The sequence below is a fragment of the Dipodomys spectabilis genome, unplaced genomic scaffold, assembly GCF_019054845.1.
Source record: "Dipodomys spectabilis isolate Male_0828 unplaced genomic scaffold, ASM1905484v1 ptg000095l, whole genome shotgun sequence".
NCBI lineage: Eukaryota > Metazoa > Chordata > Mammalia > Rodentia > Heteromyidae > Dipodomys > Dipodomys spectabilis.
This window is the reverse complement of record NW_024870772.1, coordinates 43,109,654-43,130,573: the sequence shown is the minus strand read 5'-3', so window position 1 is coordinate 43,130,573 and position 20,920 is coordinate 43,109,654. Positions and strand designations below refer to the sequence as shown.

At 39.1% G+C, this 20,920-nt stretch overlaps 1 protein-coding gene across 2 annotated transcripts in view; it reads left to right on the top strand.

Moving 5' to 3' along the window:
- The window catches only part of Rcbtb1 (RCC1 and BTB domain containing protein 1), a 52,248-nt gene extending 34,037 nt beyond the window's left edge, over positions 1–18,211 (top strand). For both annotated transcript variants that reach the window (XM_042685755.1, XM_042685754.1), the window contains exons 9-13: positions 1,302–1,492; positions 5,162–5,288; positions 6,210–6,361; positions 7,313–7,443; positions 17,169–18,211. In XM_042685755.1, coding sequence (XP_042541689.1) covers positions 1,302–1,492; positions 5,162–5,288; positions 6,210–6,361; positions 7,313–7,443; positions 17,169–17,309 — 742 coding nt within the window. In that variant the 3' untranslated portion in view covers positions 17,310–18,211. The remainder of the gene's footprint in view (positions 1–1,301; positions 1,493–5,161; positions 5,289–6,209; positions 6,362–7,312; positions 7,444–17,168) is intronic.
- The last annotated feature ends 2,709 nt before the right edge of the window (positions 18,212–20,920 follow it).

Genomic DNA, 20,920 nt, shown 5'->3' with positions numbered 1-20,920 from the left:
TAACTGAGATTAAGTGATTACATAAATTTCACAAATTTCATAGTATTGTAAGATAGTGACACTTAGTTAAATCGCAAACACATTTTAACCTTCACAAGGCAAATTGTCATCATTTTCTATAATGTTTGTGAATTCTCTGAGCTTTGACAATACAACTATTTCTCCCACGTTGGTGATATGTACATTTCTTTCCTTTTGCTTAGTATAAGCTGTTTCCTCTTTCCCTCTTATTCCCTTCCTCCCATCCGCTCCCTCCCACCACTGCCCTTGAGTTCTTGAGCCAACTTCTTTAAAGGACCCCATCTGTTTAAATATTGATTTGATTTAATGTGTACTACTGGAATAGATGCATAATATGTATTGAACCACATTGTGAGGTTTTACCCACTTGAGTCTCTTTTTTTTTTTTCCTTTTGGTAGTACTGGGATTTTAACTCTAGGCTTTGAGCTTGCTAGGCATACCCTCAGCTTCTTGAGCCATACCATCGGTCCTGCCCACTGTGTGCTGTTTATTGGACTCTTCTAAGAGCCTAGTGATAAAGTGGTTTGGCCTAATGTACTTTTGGGCATCAGAGTCCATTACTTTGTGTGTGTGTGTGCATGCCAGTACTGAGGCTTGAATTCAGAGCTAGGGCGCTCCCCTTAGCTTTTCCTCTTAAGGCTTGCTCTCTGAACCACTTGAGTTATAGCTCAACTTCTGGCCTTTTTGTGGTTAGTTGGAGATGAGAGTTTCACAGACATTCCTGTTCAAGGCTGGCTTGGAATTGTGATTCTCAGCTCTCAATCTCCTGTCTAGGATTACAGAAATGAGCCACCAGCCCTAAGTTATAGTCCATTACTCTTATCCAAATGCTTATGAGCTTTGTGTGGGGAAGAGAGAAAAGGCATTTTTGTTTTGTTTTCTCTTTTAACTAGGAAATGCTCTATTAAAGGTAGTAGTAACATATGTATATTTAAACTACTGTTTCAGCCCCCAGAACAGTCAGGATGTGTTGTCAGTGTCCACTTTCCTCATTGATTTTGGCTTCTAATCTGCTTTTCAAAGTATTCCTTAACCACTATGCATTATTTATCCTAACTCAAAATGAGCCCAAATGAGAAGTAAGGCTATCAGGAAGAAAGACAGTATTGTTTTACTGATCTTTTGCTTTTTATAGCTAGGACTTGGCCACTAATATCCCTGGGCTTGGGGTACTTTGAGGTATTCTAAGAACAAACTTTTAAATTACAATGGGCAAGGGGTGCATATTGAAGACTTTTCTGATAAAAGAAGTATCATTTTTTTCCCCCAAACTTTTCAGGGTAGTAGAGATTGCAGCCTGTCACTCCACCCACACATCTGCGGCCAAGACCCAGGGTGGGCATGTGTACATGTGGGGCCAGTGCCGGGGCCAGTCCGTCATTCTCCCTCACCTCACCCACTTCTCCTGCACTGATGATGTGTTTGCGTGCTTCGCTACCCCTGCTGTCTCATGGCGCCTCCTGTCTATAGGTAAGAAGCCCAGGAGAGTGCTTCTGGCAGTTGACTAGATATTATTGCAGATTTGCTAGAAGTAGGCTCTTTCAGGTTTTAGAGTGTTTCATTCTCTGTTACCTTTAATAATCAGATTTATTTGTATGTAATGATGTATCCCTGTGGACTTCTTTTTCCCCAAGTACTTCCATTTTAATTGAGACTAAATGGTTAGTTTTATATTATGTTAACTTAAATGGACAACCCAGTGGAATTTATGTTCATAATGTTGTGTACTCATCATTTATATCATGTTCCAAAATACTTTTCCAACCCCAGAAGAAAACCCTCTATTCCCTAAGCATTTACCTACTAGTCCTCCTCCCCCCCAGTTTGAGGTTATCTTTAGAAAGAGTTCAGCTACTGCCAAACTTGAAGTGAAGCCAAGTGAACATGGCCTTTCAATTCATTTGCCAGCTTAGCTGTAATACTACTTATAAATATAAACCTTATATCTTTGTATATAATCTATAATATTTATATATAGTATATAATAAATTTAATTATTATATATATTTATAGTATATAAACATATATATTTATATAAATACAATTAGAAAAATATGATTAGTGGGACCATGTGGCCATAATCATACACATGTGAAAGCGCATCTGTACAACATTTTTAGGTATTTCTTTTTGTCTTCATTGCTAGTGTGGAGGCTTGAACTTAGGGCTTTTGGACTCTTGGCTCAACTGTCTTGCTCCTGGCTGGCACTCTACCACTTAAGTCATGGCTCTAGTCTTGCATTTCTTTTGGTTAAGATGGAGTCTTGAGGATTTCTCTGCCCAGGCTGGCTTGAACTATGATCTTCCTGTTGCAGCTTCCTGAGTAGTTAGGACTAGAGGCATGAGCCACTAGTGCCCAAATAACTTCCTTAGATTTCTTTACACTACTTACCTGAACTTGCAAGAACCTTGATAAGCCTTTCTTATTCATCTTAAAATGCACAGTGCTTTTCAGAACAATTTTCTCTTGGTGGTATTTAGGTTTTGAACTCAGGTCTTTGTACTTGCTAGTTAGGAGCTCTGCTGCTTGAGACACGCCTCCAGCCCTTTTTGTTCTAGTTATTTTATTATTTTAGTCAGTCATGGGGCTTGAACTCTGGGCCTGGGCGCTCTCCCTCAGCTTTTTAGCTCAAGGTGAGCACTCTAACCCTTGAGCCATAGTGCTCAAGTTTTCTGAGTGGTTTATTGGAATTTCACAGACTTTCCTGTATGGGCTGGTTTTGAACCTCAGATCTCAGCCTCCTGAGTAGCTAGGATTACAGTCATGAGCCATCAGCAACCGGCTTTTAACTTTTTTGTACTGATACCAGGACCTGAGCTCAGGACTTTGTGCTCTGGCTTAGCTTTCTTGCTCACTGCTGGTACTTTATCACTTGAGTCACACCTCCAGTAAGTTATTTTGCTGGTTAGTTGAAGATAGAATTTTGCAGTTCTTTATGCTCAGGTTGATTTCCAACCATGATACTTCAGGTGTCACCCTCCTGAGTAGTTTGGATTATAGTCATGACCTAAACAGTGTCCAGCTTGTTCTGGTTACATTTTTGTATGTATGTGTGCTAGTACTGGGGCCTGAACTCAGAGTCTGGCTGATGTTTCTTAGCTTTTTTGCTCAAGGCCTACACTCTGCTACTTGAGCCACAATTCCACTTTGGGCTTTTTGCTGGTTAATTGGACATAATTGTTTTACAAACTTTCTTGCCTAGGCTGGCTTTGAACTGCAATCCTCAGATCTCAGATCTCTTCCTGAGTAGCTTGGATTGCAAATACATCTGATTACTTTTGAGATAAAATCCTGTTTGCCTAAGCTGTAATCCTGCTCTTACATATATTACTACAGCTGGAATAGCTGGTTCACACCACCTCATTCATTTTTTTTATGGTTTAAAATGAGAGTCTGATGAACTTTTTAAAAAAAAATCTAGGCTGGCCTAGAACTGCCACTGGTTCAGACTAAGTCTTTTGAGTAGTTAGGATTATAAATAGGAAACACTGGTGTTTCCAGCTTTTCCTGGAATTTTTAATGTCAAGTTTGGAAAAAAATTGTTACTAACTGTATTTTTTAGATGACTTCTTATACTTCCAGGAACTAAATGTCATCATAAGTGTTTTTTTTTCCCTTGGCTCTAAGTGTTAAGAAGATGATTAAATGGAGACTTCACATGTCTGAGGAGTATTTCTTCTGTGAAGAGGTCTTGTACTTGCCATCAGAAACAAGCAAAGGAAAAAGGGCCATTTCCACCTTGTGACTAGATGTTGAGGTGGAGGTTCTGAGAAGCAATCATGTTTTGGGTGGGTGAGGAGGCCATTTATGCCACTTGATGCACTGCCATCTGACTCATTTCCTTTCTTTTGTCCTGAAGTGACTGGACTATAGAGCAGTGAAAGACTAATTTTTGAGAACTATGTGCCTTTGCTGCATAGCCAGTGGAGCTTTGCATTGTGGGAGTGTGGAAGAGCTATAGGGTGAGGCTACAAGACTCGGAGAAGTGACACTTTGTGTCTATCTGTTAAGCTCCAGCCTAGATTGTAGTGTCAGATCCTTCCTGTAGAGTTGCCCTGGTGATGGACCACAAGTGGCACAGGTCCTTCTGGTTTTAGACAGGTGAGCTCTTCATTTTTTAGCTCAGCTCAGTTGCAGTAGAAGTCTTTGTAGTAGCTCTGTTCAGTGCTCAGGAAGGACCTCTAGAGTTTATTTCCCTGGTAGTTACCTTCTGTTTTTTTCCTTCCCTCATATATGTAAAGAACACATAAAGTGTCCCATGAATTCATAGGAGCCTTTACTTTATTCAGAATAACCAACTCTAATTACATAGACTCATCAGTTCTCATCTAGTCATGTGACTGTGTTATGTAAAGCTGTTCCCTTTAGATCTCTTACTGGCAAGATTTGCTCTGTTTCTACATAGAGAGGAAGATTATTAATTTCTAGGATTAACAGAGTTGGTTTGTTTTTTTTTTTTTTTTGGGTCGGTCCTGGGGCTTGAACTCTGGGCTTGGGCACTATCCCTCAGCTCTTCAGCTCAAGGCGAGCACTCTACCACTTGAGCCACAAGGCTACTTCTGGTTTTCTAGTGGTTTATTGGAGATAAGAGTCTCATGGAGTTTCCTGCCCGGGCTGGCTTTGAACCTCAATCCTCAGATCTCAGCCTCCTAAGTAGCTAGGATTAAAGACATGAGCCACCAGTGCCCGGCTAACAGGGTTTTTTTCTTTTCTTTTTTTTTTTTTAATCTTATGTTGTACACAGGGGGTGAGGGTTTCATTGTTATATTGTTTAGGTTTCAGATACTTAGGAAGTTTATCTGACTAAGAACCTGCTTGTTCTTTCTTAATTGAATATACCATTCCTCAAAGCAGGGCAGAGATGTCTGCACATTTCTAAGAAAAACTGATAGACCCTTAGAGTTAGATTTCTGTTTTTAAACAAACATTCCTCATGTCTAGCTAATATATTTGGCTTTCCCAAGTACTGAGTTTTTTTGTTTGATAGTTTATAGTTGTTAAGATGCTGTGCTATTGGTTTGTTAAAGCATAGATTCTCAGGAACAAATGAAATTAAACACCATACTGCTGCTGATTGTTCAGAAGTCTTTTATGCTTTGAGTCTGTCCACTATTAATAGTGTGTCTCATTACCTTCAGATCAGGAAGACTTTTTAACAGTTGCAGAATCACTGAAGAAAGAATTCGATAGTCCAGAAACTGCTGATCTGAAGTTTCGAATTGATGGGAAATACATTCATGTCCATAAAGCCGTGTTGAAAATCAGGTATTTTGCATTAGTTTAGAGATGTCAATAATTACTTTTTGCCATTCCCATTTGTTTATTCCAAGGAATTGATACTGATTAGCAGTATCCTTGGCAGTAGAGGGAAATGTCACAATGTATTTTTTTTTTTTTTTTGTCCTTTATGGGGCTTAAACTCTGGGCCTGGGCGCTGTCCCTGTGCTCTTCGGCCCAAGACTATTGTTCTACCACTTGAGCTACAGTGCCACTTCTGGTTTTCTGGTGGTTAATTGGAGATAAGTCTCATGGACTTTCCTGCCCGGGCTGGGTTTGAATCATGATCCTCAGATCTCAGTCTCCTGAGTAGCTAGGATTACAGGTGTGAGCCACCGGTACCTGGCAATATATTTTTAAAAAGTATAATTCATTTAGTATCAGAGTTTTTTTTTTGTGTAAGCATACACACTATTTGTCTAAACTGTTCTTTAAAGATATTGGGTTGGAGCAATAGCTCAGTGGTATAGCACTTGTCTAGAAGGTACAAGGCCTTGGATTCAATTCCTAGCACTACAAAATACATAAAAGATCTTGTGGATACTTGTTTCCATTGGAAATTTTATGTGGTTTAAAAAACTACAAAAGAGGGCTAGGAAGATGGCTCAGTGGTAGTGCTTGCCTTACATGCCTGAGGACCTGGGTTCAATTCCTCAGCACCACATAAGCAAAAAGAAAAAAAAAGCTGGAAGTGGCGCTGTGGCTCAAGTGGTAGAGCGCTAGCCTTGAGCTGAAGGACAGCGCCCAGGCCGAGTTCAGGCCCCATGACCTGACCCCCCTCCAAAAAAAAAAAAACTACAAAAGATTGTCAGTAAATGTATGTGGTCTTGGTGTGTAGTGATTAAAGGTGCCTCTCATATATTTGTCTGATTTAGCACCTTAATCAGGTAAACTTTGCTTCTGTTTTAGGTGTGAGCACTTTCGATCCATGTTCCAATCCTATTGGAATGAGGACATGAAGGAGGTGATAGAAATAGACCAGTTTTCCTACCCCGTGTATCGTGCCTTTCTCCAGTACCTCTATACAGACACGGTGGATCTGCCACCTGAAGATGCCATAGGTACCTCAGCCATATTGTGACTGGCCACATCATATGGTCAAGAATCTCCTTCCATGTGTTCTTAGATTAGTGAAATGTAAAAAGTTTTGGGTGGATTGGTTTTCACATGTTTTTTTAAAAAAGATTTGAAGCAATACTATTTATGGTTAATAGTTATAGTTCATTTGTAACTGGATTTACTGAAATTTTAAAATATTAAACTAAGTTACTAATGGATTTAGTGTTTTGAAAACAAAATGAGGGGGAATTTTTTGTCTCCCCTTATGCTGTTATAGAAAGTGAATATAGAAGAGGCATGATTTTGGAGGTAGCAGAGATAGGTAGTAAAAAACTTTACTCATGCTGAGTGCTAATGACTTCCACCTGTAATCTTAGCTACTTGGAGCGAAGAATGGGAGCTTAGAGGTTCAATCAGCTGGGGCATATTTGTTAGACCCCTTTTTATCCAATAGCCAGGTGCAGCTGTGTGACAGGAACCCTAAAACAAAAAGGTCATAGTCCAAGTGCAAGTCAGGGCAAGAAACATGACCACACTATATAAAAAGAATTAGTACATAAAGGGAATTTCTCCCGAGTTAATCTGTTCACTAAAATAAGATATGTATGCTTATCAGTTATATGAAGTTACTATAAACTGCATTGAAACTTCTATACCTTTTACTTTTTTTTTTTTTATTGTAAAGATACTATACAGAGGGTTACAGTTATATGAGTGAGGTAATGAGTACACTTCCTCTTGAACATTGTTACCCCCTCCATTGTTTCCCCCCTACCATCCCCTCCCTCCCTCCCTTCCCTGAGGTTCTTTTTTTTTTATTGTGATTAAGTGATTACATAATTTCAAAGTCACAAGTTCATTCTAACTTCCCTGGAGCAAATTGTCTACCACAGTCTGTAATATATAACAGTGTTCACATGTTATATACCATATTTTATACCTTTTACTTTTAGGTCTTTTGGACTTGGCAACATCTTACTGTGAAACCAGACTGAAAAAACTTTGTCAGCACATTATCAAGCGAGGAATTACTGTGGAAAATGCCTTTTCCTTATTCTCTGCTGCAGTCAGATATGATGCAGAGGTAACCTAACTCGAAAAACAGCAAAGCAGAGCTGCCTGTAACTCACTGTGCACGCCTTTGCACGCCTTTCCCCTCTTCCTCTCATGTAACACAAGGAATGCCATGACTAGCTTCACCTCTGCTTAGGGTCTCAGTAAACTGACTGGTAATTGAGAAGTGAAATCTGGCCTTTAGTTCTCTGTTGTTTCAGAAATGATTGGTCCCCTGTTTCCATTCTTACAAACTAAAGATGAAAGTCTGACTGACTGACGCCCTAGCAGTGTTCTGCAGTTGGAATATAAAGTGCTGTAGTTTCTAGGGCTTTTCTATGGCCATCAGTGTTTCCCAAGGCCCACTTTGTTGTCTTCCCATCTGTCAGAAATCCAAGATGCCCTGTGTTTGTATCTGTGTGCCCTGGATTTCTGTCATGTCGCCTTAGAACTCATGGATTCCTGTGAAGGATTGGCTGTGGACTCTGTTTTGTTTTGTACTTGATTGACTTCTTAGTCTGGGATGCTCAGATCTCTAGAGAGTCTATGAATTAATGAGCTTGGAGAGTCTGAGATTTTGTTTGTTGAGGGCACTTTGTTGAAGTTAAGCAGAACATGAGATTGTAAGCTCCTCATGAGCAGGATCTGGACCCTCCTCATCTGTGTATTTTGATGCTTGGCATGTGTTAGGCACTAGTAAGTGTTTATAAGTATGTATTGAATTCTGTGAAAACAGTACCATCTAAAGGATGCAGTAAGGATAGCAGCTCACAAATATATGATTGGTTTTACAAGGTTGAGAGATTCAAAATGACCAGCTAGTGGCCATGCACACTTAGCTTATTCTTAGGATATTTTGTCATTTGATGAAGCAGAATACTTGTTATTGGGAAATTTGTCAAAGACCCTCACAATAGCCTTTGAAGTGTAATGGAGGACAAACTTCACAACTATCACTTAGGAATTAAAGTTAATCATTATATCTTAAATTTTTAAAATGTATCCTGTTTTATTAGTTTGAGGTTCTGTTATGGTGATAAATATTTGATGAGGTCAAACATGGCTGACTTTGCAGCCCAATGGATGGAAAGATGTCAAAGTAAATTGTTTCTCAGAGAAGAAAATGGATGTTTGTATTTTTCTCCTACCCTTCCTGTGACATCATGATCCTCTGTTAGAAATGTTATTTCTTTATATTCTTTTCCTCCCTGAGATAGAATTTTAATTCTGGTTGATGTCTTTTGTCTCCTTAGTGCTTGATTACCAAATCTTCCTTGTGCTTTCCACAGTTCTCTGCATTTAAACCTTTGCTCCTTAGACTTTGCTGACTTACACCAGTCAGCAAACATTTGGCCCTTGATGAAAGTTTCTTCTTCACCTTGAGCTAAATTCTACCCAGAAACTACAGGAAAGGCTGTAAAACTGATTGCTTGCTTTGCTAGTTTTACACATTAAAAATTAAAGACTGCAGATACATGACTTCCTACTGCCTGTGATGGTGTGAACCTACTCAGCACTCAGAAATAGATGTTGAATTAGTAAACAAAAGAATGAATAAAGAATATTAAACACCTCATCATGAAGGGGTGCTGTTTAAGACTTACTAGCATATATTAGTTTTACATGAGGGGGTGCATTTCATTGACATTTCCATACAAACATACAGTGTACACTGATCAGAAATGAAAAGGTGCTTTTAAAAATATCTAAGACACAGGGCTGGGAAGGTGGCTCAGTGGTAGAGTGCTTGCCTTGCATGCTCAAGGCCCTGGGTTCGATTCCTCAGCACCACATAAGAAAAAAGCCGGAAGTGGCGCTGTGGCTCAAGTGGTAGAGCACTAGCCTTGAGCTGAAGAGCTGAGGGACAGTGCCCAGGCCCAGAGTTCAGGCCCCATGACCAGACCCCAAAAAAAAAAAAAAAAAAGCTGAAAAATATCTAAGACAGCTGGGCACTCACTGATGGCTCACACCTGTAATCCTAGCTACTCAGGAGGCTGAGATCTGAGGATCATGGTTCAAAGCCAGTCCGGGCAGGAAAGTTAGATGACTTTCTTTGCCTGTGGGTCACAGTGTTAAGAAGATTGGGACTGTTTCTTTCTCACATTTCTTCTCCGTAAAAATTGTGATTCCTCCAAGCCCTCTTTTAACAAGAAATTTTGAAGCAAATGTACCCCAACATGTATAGACGTAATTATGAGGATGTACAAAATACAAAAGCAACGTGGTTGCTGTGAAGCCTTGCATTGTGAATACATCATCAAGCTTTCTCCAAGTCTTATAAAGAAAGATCTGAAGGAAGACCACAGGAATAGTCTTCTAGTGCACACTAAGTAAATTAGTACCTCAAGGGAGACCGTGGAATTGAAATACTGTCTGAAGATAAACAGCTCAGTATCAAATTGCAAAATGGTGAGATGTTTCCATGTTGTACCTCCGTTCCCTCCGACCTGCCCTGGGTTGTTCTCTTCATCTTTCCCTTCCTTCCTTCTTCCTCCATGTCTTTTTCACTTCTCTCCCTGCCTTCACCCCCTCCATCCCTCCTTCTCCTACCCCTCTGTTTCCTTTCTCCCAGCAAGCTCTGAATATGTAGCTTAAATTGGCCTTAAACTTGTGGTCCTCCTTCATTGACCTCCTGAATACCAAGATCACAGACACATTCTACCATGCTTGGCTGAATGCTCCTGACATTTTGTTTTCTCTATGTATTTGAGTATTAAGAGAAACAGTTGGGCATTACTGTTTCACCAAATAGAGAGCTTTTCAGAAAATCTGAACTTGCTGAGCATTTTATAGTCCATGTTTTTTGTTTTTGTTTTATTTTTTATCAGTCATGGGACTTAAAATCAGGGCTTGGATGCTATCCCTGAACTCTTTTTGCTCAAGGCTAGCTCTCTATCATCTTGAGCCACAGTGCCAATTCCAGTTTTCTGGTGGTTCATTGGAGATAAGATTCCTATAGACTTTTCTGCCCTGGCTGGCTTTGAACCATGATCCTCAGATCTCAGTCTCCTGAGTAGCTAGGATTACAGAGGTAAGCCACTGGCATACAGTATGACTTTGTTTTTGGTAGAGCAATAAATATGAGCCCAGGAATCTAATTCTAAGATTGGTTTAGCTCTAAGTGTCAGGAAACTTAGAACTGAAGCCAGATAAGAGCATTTTCTCATTTATTAGTGGTCCAAGTTAAATGTTTCCTCTGATGATAAAAATTGCATGTAGTAAAGGAGGAAGCACCTTTTTTCTTTTTTTGTATCTTTTTCTTTTTTGCAATTCCTGGGACTTGAACTCAGAGTCCTGGACACTGTCCCTGAGCTGCTTTTACTCAAGGATAGCACTCTACCACTTGAGCCACAGTGCCACTTCTGGTTTTTTCTGTTTATGTGGTAACGAGGAATCGAATCCAGGGCTTCATGCATGCTAGGCAAGCACTCCACCATTAAGCCACATTCCTCGTCACACATATATATCTTGAAAAAGCCAAAACTTCATTGGACTGTTGTGTATGTGATACAATAAACTATAGGCTTGTGGTTTGGGTTTTATAATAGCAAGTTTGGATGGAGGTAGATGTATTTGGAGATCTTGTGCCAGCTGAAATGTATCTCGGGTGGCTCTAACCAAGATGACAACCCATCAGATCTAGCCCAGTGGGCTTCCGAAGAAGTGTTAACATGTGCCCATTTCTTTTTAGAATTGGATTAGAACTTCACTAAAGGCTGCACTAAAATTTCAATATGAGAATATTAACACTATCAGTCTTCAGTGTTTTATTACTAAAGAAAACTGTGGAAAGAAAATGCCACAATAAACATGAGTGTGCAGGTATCTTATGCTAACTTGTATTCCTTAAATTGTATGCCCAGGGTGTGTGTGTTTGTGTATCTAGGTAGATAGATAGATAGATATGGTAGTTCTATTTTTGGCTTTTTGAGGAAACTACACTGATTTCCATAGTGGCTGCACTGATTTACATTCCCATCAACAGACTGTAAGAATTCCTTTTTCCTCTGCTTCTCACCAGCTCTCTTCTTCCCTAACCAAGGTTTGAACTAAGGACCTACATGCATGCTCAGTTTGCTTGTTTTTGGCTGGCACTCTTCCACTTGAGTCATGACTCCACTGCCCAGGGTGACTTCAAACCATGATCTTCTGAACTTTAGCTAGAATTACAGTAGCTAGAATTATAGGCATGACAACTGGTGACTGGCTAGCTTTTTTTTTTTTTTTTTTGGTTTGATGACTGCCGTTGTGACTGGGATGAGCTGGAATCTCAGTGTCATTCGCTCAGGATGTCGAACATTTCTTATTGGCTATTCTTCTGAGAAATGTCTGTTTAGTTTATTTGCCCACTTATTAATTAGACTTGTTCTTTTGATGTTTAATTTTTGGACCTCAGTTACATATTTTGGATACTGGTCCTTCGTTCAGTCCTTCCATAGGTGGTCTTTTTACTCTTTGTTTCCTTTGATGTGTAGAAGCTTTTTAAATCTAATGCAGTCCAGTTGTCAGCTTTTGCTCTTATTTTCTGAGACATTGAAGTCTTTTCAGAAAGCCATTTCCTATTCTTGTGTCTTCAAATATTTCCATTATGTTTTCTTGTAGTAGTTTCAAAGGTTCAGGTCTTAGACTATGGTCTTTGAGCCATTTGGATTGATTTTTATACAGAGTAAGAGATAGTTGTTTGGTTTTGGTTTCTACGTATGGCTATCTAGTTTTTCCAAAACCATTTTGAAGAGTCCGTTTTCCAACAATTTTTTGGCCCTCTTTGGCAAAATTTAGATGCTGAAACTGGTTCAGCTTATTTTTAGGTAATCTTCCATTGATCTTAGTGTTTTTGTGCCAGCATCCTGTTGCTTTTATTACGGTTTATCTGTAGTATAATTTGTAATAAGGTATTATAATAGGTCAAGCATTGTTCTTTTTGGTCAGGATTGCGTTAGCAATTCCTAGTCTTTTGTGCTTTTATGTGATTTCAGGATCGATTTTTCTATTTCTGTGAATGCCGTTGGAATTTTGGTATGACTTGGATTGAATAAACATTTTCGTAGTATTCTGATCCATGTACATGGGAGAGCTATCCATCTTCTAGTGTTACCTTCAATTTTTTCAGTATTTCAGTTTTCGTTGTAGATGTCTTTTCACTTCCTTGGTTAGATTTATTCCTAGGTATTTTTGGTGGGATCTTTGGGATCTCTTAAGAATACGATTATATTATCTATAAACAAGGATAATTGGATTCCCCCTCCCTCCCTGCCATTTGTGTCCCTTTTAGTTCTTTCTTTTGCCTACTCTCTGGCTAAGCAGTTAAGCACTATATGGAATAAGAATGGTGACTGAGTACCTTTGGCTTGTTCTTCATTTTAGAGAAAATGCTTTAGTTTTCCCCCATTGATTGCCATGTTAGTGATAGGTTTGTCACATATTGAGCTGTGTTCTAGCTTCTTCAGGATTCAAATGGTAAATATGATTATGGGTTTTGTTGATTGGCCACAATCATCCTATGTCAGCTCCTGTGGAGTTGGGATGACAGGCATACACCAGCAGTATCTACCTTATTTGTTGAATAAGGTTTTAAATGGAATTAAGGTTTTCTATGCCTTTGTTTATATTGCAGATCCTTCTTCCATCCCCATGGGTTCTTAGGTTTGCCCTCTTGATGATGGCCAGAATTCCTAGAAGTTGTGATGATGGTAACTTTTTATTCAAGTTGTTCTTCAAATTGTAATCCGCCTGATTTCTGTGTTCTGAGTAACTGGGATTATAGGAGTAAGCCTGGTCTGCTGGTTTTGTTTTTCAAAACAATCAATTTCCTTACTCAATTTCCATCCATGTTGTTAAGTTTCTCATCCAAGAGTTGAATTGTGTGTTAAAGATTTTTTTTCATATTGTTTACCTGGCATTTCACCTATTTCTGTCATTGGGTTCAGTTACTGAGGAGTTGAGTTTTTTGAGGAGTCATATTGCTTTATTTTTTCATAATTGTGTTCCTGCCTTGTGTTTTGCATGTATGTTGGAATATGTCTTTCATTATTACTTAGAGGAGAGAAAATAGGCAGCAATGACAAAATCAACTACTCATTGTTTTCCTTGGTCTCTAGCTACTTTTCAGTGGTGCTTTGTCCTGCCTGACATCCACCTCTCCTTGTAGCCATCAACCTGAGGTAGAAGTGCTGGGTGTCTCTAGTCTGCTATTTGTCTGACTTGCTTGCATTCTACTTTGAACTTTTTTTTTTTTTGGTGCTGGTTCTGAGGCTTGAATTTTGGGTCTGAGTGCTGTACTTGTGTTCCTTTTTGCTCATCGTTAACACTGTATCACTTGAGCAATAGCAACCGGCTTTTTCTATGATTAATCAGAGATGAGTTTCATGGGCTTTCCAGCCTGGCCTGGCTTCAAATCATGATCCTCAGATCTCAGCCTTGTGAGTAACTAGGATTACAGGTGTGAGCCACTGGTGCCCAGTTTGATTTTTTTTTTTTTTGGTCCAGTCGTGATGCCTGAACTCTGGGCCTGGGCACTGTCCCTCAGCTCTTCAACTCAAGGCTAGCGCTCTACCACTTGAGTCACAGCGCCACTTCCGGCTTTTTTTCTTTTTGCTTATGTGGTGCTGAGGAATCGAACCCAGGGCCTCAGGCATGCAAGGCAAGCGCTCTACCACTGAGCCACCTTCCCAGCCCTCTTTTGAATTTTTAAAACCTGGTCAGCCAGGCACTGGTGGCTCACGCTTGTAACCCTATCTGCTCTGGAGGCTGAGATCTGAGGATCGTGGTTCAAGGCCAGCCCGAGCAGGAAACTTTGTGAGTCTCTTATATCCAATAAACTAAAAAACTCTGAAAGTGGAGCTGTGGCTCAAGTGGTAGAGTGCTTTCCTTGAGCAAAAGAAGCTCAGGGACAGCACCCAGGCCCTGAGTTCAAGCCCCAAGACTGGCCCCCCTCTCCCCCCCCAAAAAAATCCACTGGTCAAATGAGGCCATCTTGAAATTCTTTTATAGTTGATTTATTGGTTTGACAAGTATTGCGTTTTCTTGTCTAAGTAATTGGAGTTCTGAATATTTTTATGGTGAGAGCATAGTTCCTGTAGGTTTTGGGAACATGAGAGTGGTCTCAGAATAGTGCTTTACTATGCTGCTGTCAGGGAATGCACTCTCAAAATCTAATCTGTCTCCACAGTGCTTTTTTCACTTAGGTATGCTATAACCAAGGCTCATTTAGACCAGATTTTAGATTGTTTCCTCTGCAGTTCAATTTCAGTGTTTGAAAGTGTTAAGCATTTATTGAAAATTAAGAATATCTTCAGTTCAGAATAATTGGAGTGGAAGGGCAGGTAGTTTGATACAACTATTTTTATAGTTGCATGAAGTGATTTGTAATTAGAAGTGCCATTTGTATGCCTGTACTGGGTAAAAAAGTTCTTAAAGTTTATGCTTAAAGTAACTTCCACACAGTTAATAAAATGAATAAGCTCATTTTTTATTTTACACTAAAAAGATTAGAATTTCAACTTATGATATAGGCTATTATATCCTTCCTGTGAATTTAAAATTAAGTAATTTAAAAGATAATATTTGAAGATGCTTATCTGTTACCTGGTTTGAAGAACTTTTTATGATCCTAACTGGCCTTTTTTCCCAAAGTTATAAGCAAATACCCTACTTTCCTATTTTCTGATTGCACTGAGATTAAAATGTGATCTTTATTTCCCTGTAGAAAATAATTTAGTTTTGAGAACTGTTAATCTTGAGTTGTTATATCAAGAGCAGTGCTGTTTCTTGAATAACTATCTTAAAGGTAATGTTTTATGTAGTTTTACATTTTAGCATAACACAGAGTGTTTTCAGCGTTCAGCTCTACATTTAGACCACTGAGAATCTGATTAAGAAACATGGATCCTGAGATAATATTAACTTTTCTTTTGAGATGATCCTGTGGCTTGAACTCAGGCCTGTAAACTACCCCTTAGCTTTTTTGCTCATGCTAGCACTTTACCACTTGAGCCACAGCTACATTTCTGTCTTTATGGTGGCAAATTGGAAATAAGAGTCTCAAGGATGTTCTTGAGACTGTGACCCGTTCTTGGCTGTGACCCGTGATCATCAGATCTCAACCTCCTAAGTTGCTAGGATTACAGGCGGGAGCTACCTGCACCTAGTTGTATTAATATTTTAAGTGCACTTTGAATGGACTAGAAAATAACTCTAGCAGCAGTTGGCTGATACCTGTTAGCTTTGGATTTTCTCTTAATATTACAGGGTCAAAAAAACTTGGCAATGAGGAAATGATTGTTAATGGGATCATCTCTGCATCTGCATGAGACCTTCCCTGTTTTTTGTGTAAAATTCCCACCTTGGTAGTTGGAGTTGTTGGTCATGGGGCTTGAACTCTGGGCCTGAGCGCTGTCCCTCAGCTCTTCAGCTCAAGGCTAGCGCTCTACCACTTGAGAAATAGCACCACTTCCTTCAGTATACAATGTTATCACTGGCCAAGTTACAAAAAACAAAAAAACCCTGAGCCATTTCTATTGAGAGCTTTTATTGTGGTTTGCCCTTACACATTAGCCTTCATGTGTTATTCAGGTGCAAATGAATTGCTTGAATGTATGTTGTTCCACTTTTTTTTTTGGTCCATCTTGGGGCTTGCTTTCAGGGTCTAGGCACTGTCCCTGAGCTTTGTTTTTGCTACAGGCTAGCACTCTATCACTCTGAGCCACAGTTCTACTTCCAATTTTCTGGTATTTAGAGGTAAGTGTCTCAGTAACTTTCTTGCCCAGGCTGGCTTTGAACTGCAATCCTTAGATCTGTCTTATCAGTAGCTAGGATTATGGGCTTGAGCCACCAGCTTATTCCAACTTTTGCAGGTACAAATGTTAAGATTTTTAAGAGGGTGAAAGGAGGGATTAGCAGAAATTGATTTTTAAATAGTTCTGGTTTACCACTGAAACATACTTTCTGTCTCAATGTTGGTAGTTGTGACTATTGGCTGAATGAAAAATCCATTTCTGTGTACTTCTCTAGAGTTGACTGAGAATTTGGTGTGCTGGCAGTTATACTATGTTCTTTGGGGATTTAGAAGTGAAGTCTTTTTTAACTAGGGGCGCATGAAAATAGTTTGAGGAGCCTAAATCTTCATGTGTTTCCTGTTCCTTTTTTTTTTTTTTTCTTTCCTTTTTGTGCTGTCCTGGGGCTTGTACTTGGGGCCTGGGCATTGTCCCTGAGCTTTTGTGCTTGAGGCTTGTGCTCTGCTACTTTGATCCACAGTGCCATTTCTAGCTGTTTAATACTGAATTAGAAATAATAGTATCACACAGACTTTCCCTTCTTGGGCTGGATTTGAACTGCAATCCTCAGATCTCAGCCTCATGATTGCTAAGATTGCAGGCATGAGCCACCAATGCCTGGTTTGTTTTCTGTTTCTTAAAGCCCTCTTCTTTAAACTCACAATTTTCAATTAAAAAATTATAACTGATATGGATTACATCAGCATTGGACTCTATAAAACAAAGTGGTGACCATGAGTCCATCTGTGTGTGTGTGTGTGTGTAAGAATTTAAATTGGTTAGGGTAACCCTGGCAAGCTATTAAGTAGTGAGTGTTTTGTTGACACACAACTGTGGCCTCTTGCTTGCCCTGTTTGAATTGTATGACTTCACAGACTTTTTCTGGGAGGGTGAGAAGGTTGGGATGAGGGGTTTGGAGAGAAGTAATTCAATCAAAGTTAATAAACACAAGCCTCTTTTTTTTATTTTTGTTGTATATGTCTAGGATTTAGAAGAATTCTGCTTTAAGTTTTGCATCAATCATTTGACAGAAGTCACTCAAACTGCAGCATTTTGGCACATGGATGGCCCCCTGCTAAAGGAGTTCATTGCTAAAGCCAGTAAATGTGGAGCCTTTAAGAACTGAAGCCCGAGGCTGCTGGGCTGTGTGAGTGCTCTGGGGCACTGTGGGTGATATGTCCAGCTTGTGCTCTACAGGTGATGAGTTTCTGCAGGTAAAACCCACCAGGTGGTTTTTTCCACATCTGAGACACTGTTCTCCATATGAAGGATATTTGGTTCTCCTGGGTCCATGTTAAACAAATGTGTGTGTTTTAAATATGACCTTTCTTGCATATGGGCTGGAACTTTATGAATGGCATAAGTTTAGCTTCTTTTTTCCTTTTTGATGAGAAGAACTTCTGAAATTGGAAAAAGGCTTCCCTGAGGAAGGTCAGGTAGCACAGGGCCTTTGATGTCAGGAGTTGTGTTAGTGACTGGTGACATGAGCAGTGATGCTTCATGCTGAGATAAGGAAGCCACACTCTGCTTGACCAAGCGCTGCCTTAGTTTCCAGTCAGTACCTTTCTGTGAGAAAAGAGTCTAGCTTGTGTGAGGGTTTTTTTTTGGATATGCTTTCACTATTGATGACTTAAATAAAAGGAAAATCAACAAATGTCAAAGGGAATATCTGTTTAATGAGTTAGGCCAATTGAAATAATTAACGGTAAATTTCTAGGTTAGCTAGAACTTAAATCACAATAAAATTAATCACACTAGAAGAGTACTAATTTAGAACTATCCATGATAAGTTGATAATAGCATTTTGTGTGGATAAAGGTGAATATCACTTATCCACCTTTATTTCATTAAGGTTAAATTGGGAGAACTTAAACTACCCCCTATCACCTTTACCATACAAAATCAAGTGGCTCTCATCTTCCTCTTATGGCTGCTAAGCTGTGAGATTTACATTATCGTGTAGAAGCGTTTTTTTTTTTTTTTTCTTCTTTTGGTGCTGGTCCTGGGGCTTGAACATAGGGTCTGGGCTCTATCCCTGAGCTTTTTTGCTCAATGTTAGTGCTCTACTACTCGAGCCACAGCACTACTTGCAGTTTTTTTGTGTGTGGTTAGTTGGAGATAAGTCTCATGGACTTTCCTTAGATCTTTGCCTGCTGAGCAGTTAGGATTACAGGTGTTAAGCCACCAGCACCTCGTTTAGAAGTGGTTCTTAAAGGCACTTTGTTACAGTACTTAATGGACATACCTATTTTATCTAGGCTAAACTGTCACAGATTTGTTTGAAACTTTATTACCTTCCACCATGGGTTTTTCCTTTTGTGTTAGGTACACTATTTAGCTGTTTAACCTTTAAAAGGAGTTCCAAAATCATGATTTTTCATGAAAAGGTCCCACTTTAAGAGTTGTTTTGTTTTTGCTTTTTTTGGTGGGAGAACAGGGATCTGACTATGAAATGTGATGTTGTTTTTAGAACCACAGAAACAAGAGGGAGAAAATATGCTACAGCTACTGTTTTTTATTAGGGTTTTAAATGTCTGTCGGGGTGGGGTGGTGCATAAGCCTCCAAGATAATACTTGATAGTTGAGATATAAACCTCAAGGTTCTAGCCCCCTTTTCTTGATCATATCACAAATGACTGAAGCCCAATAATTAATTGTAAATTAGTGCTGCATTATGATAGCTTTTCTTACTAGGATGATGAATGCGTATTAATTTGGTTTGCTATGTGTAGTCCTTATAATTACCGTAGGCTTATGGTCTTGAACAAAGTGAGAACTTCAGGATGTTTACTTACTGTTCTTAATTAAAAAGAACTTTAAAAAAAAGCACAAATTAGTAGATCATATCCAAATAGTTCATTTGTTCAACAAATATTTACTGAATTCCTAATACACATGAAGAACCAATTCTCAGATTACTAATTTGTATGAGTATGTATGGTAGAAGAGACAAGTCCTTCAAAAATACTTGACTATTTTTTTTAATATAATGTTATTTTTCTAAATGGTTTTGTTTAATCATAGCAGGAATTGAAAACTGTTGTTATTTTTTTTTTTTTTTTCATCTGATGTTAATAGTGGAAGCCGAAGTCCTTATATTTCTTAAGGTAGCCCTAAATGTATTATTGAACTTCTTACTAGAACAATGTTTGATACTCTATTATGTAGGCTGTATTTGTTATATTTACAGTACCATTAATAAAGTAATCTTAAGGCAGGCATATAGAGTTGTTGTTTCCCCTTTAGATGTATGCTGCCTTAAAAAGGAAATTTTGGTATATGGTATGACATGGATTCACCTGGACATTACACTAATGAAGTGTGGAGTCATGAAAAAGAAAATACTGTGTGTTTGTACTTACACGTAGTACTTGCCTTGAGTGGTTGAATTTATGGTGAAAGAAGGGTGCGGGGGAGGGAATAGAACTGTTTAGTGGGCTCTACAAGATGAAAATATGGTTTGTATGTAATGTCACCAAATTGTACATTTAAAAATTAAGATGGTAGTTTTATGTTAGATATATTTTACCATAATTTACCCTGATGTTATCAGGCTACAAATAGGTATCACTGGACAGGTCAGCTTCTTGATTCTCAGCTTAAATACAAGCATTGTAGCAATCCTTTTTTATTTCTCTTAAAAGATAGTACAGTTGAACTAATACAGCAGAAAAATCTTTAGGGATACTTGTAACAGAAAATACAGCCCTTATCCTGAAACATGTAAGTTATGGGTGGGGGGGGCATGATGATTAAGGGTGATACTAATTAAGAGGTATTATACACACAAATTGGTACTTTTCACAAATAAAGGTAATAAATGATAAATTACCTACTGTAAACAACAGGGGTTATTCATGTAAAATCTGAAAATCACAGCTATTTTTGTACTTTGAGTAATGATTGGGTTGCCATTATACCAGAAATTTTTCCCCCATCTCCAACAGATATTACACATCAGACCAGACACCATGCTGTAACTTAGCTTAAACTACTGTGACATTGAGTGTGTGAACCAGAGGACTGTGGTAAGAGAGATGTGAATGTGAAGTTGATAGGTTGGTGGTGGTGTGGGCAAAGTATTCTGAATTGTCCTGTTAGGTTGAGGACTTTAGCCTCTCTTGAATATTCCCACTGATGTTTTTTTTACTAAGCTAAAAAGGACTGATAGAAAAAAATGGATCATAGTGAGCAAAACACATGAATAATGATGTGATGAGAAAAATACAGCCAGTTACACTGGGAAGTGATTTTTTTTCCCTGGTCATAATGGAGTTTGAACTCAGGGCTTGCTAGGCAAGTGCTTTGTTATTTGAGCCACACACTCCCAGCCCTTATGCCTTAATTTTTAATAGGTCCTTACATTTTTGCCCAAGCTGGTTTGGACCTTGATCCCATTTACATCACATTCAGCTTGCTATTGATTGAAATGGATTCTGGCAAACTTTTTTCTGGGCCTTGAGTGCCAAGCCTCCTGATCTCTGCCTCAAGGAAAGTAGTCATTATGGAAGCAGCAGGAAACCCTTATTATGGAGCCTGCCTGCAACAAGAACAGGCAGAGGACAAAGAAAGAATAGTTAGGGGCTGGGAAGGTGGCTCAGTGGTAGAGCGTTTGCCTTGCATGCCTGAGGCCCTGGGTTTGATTCCTCAGCACCACATAAGCAAAAAGAAAAAGGCCGGAAGTGGCGCTGTGGCTCAAGTGGTAGAGTGCTAGCCTTGAGCTGAAGAACTGAGGGA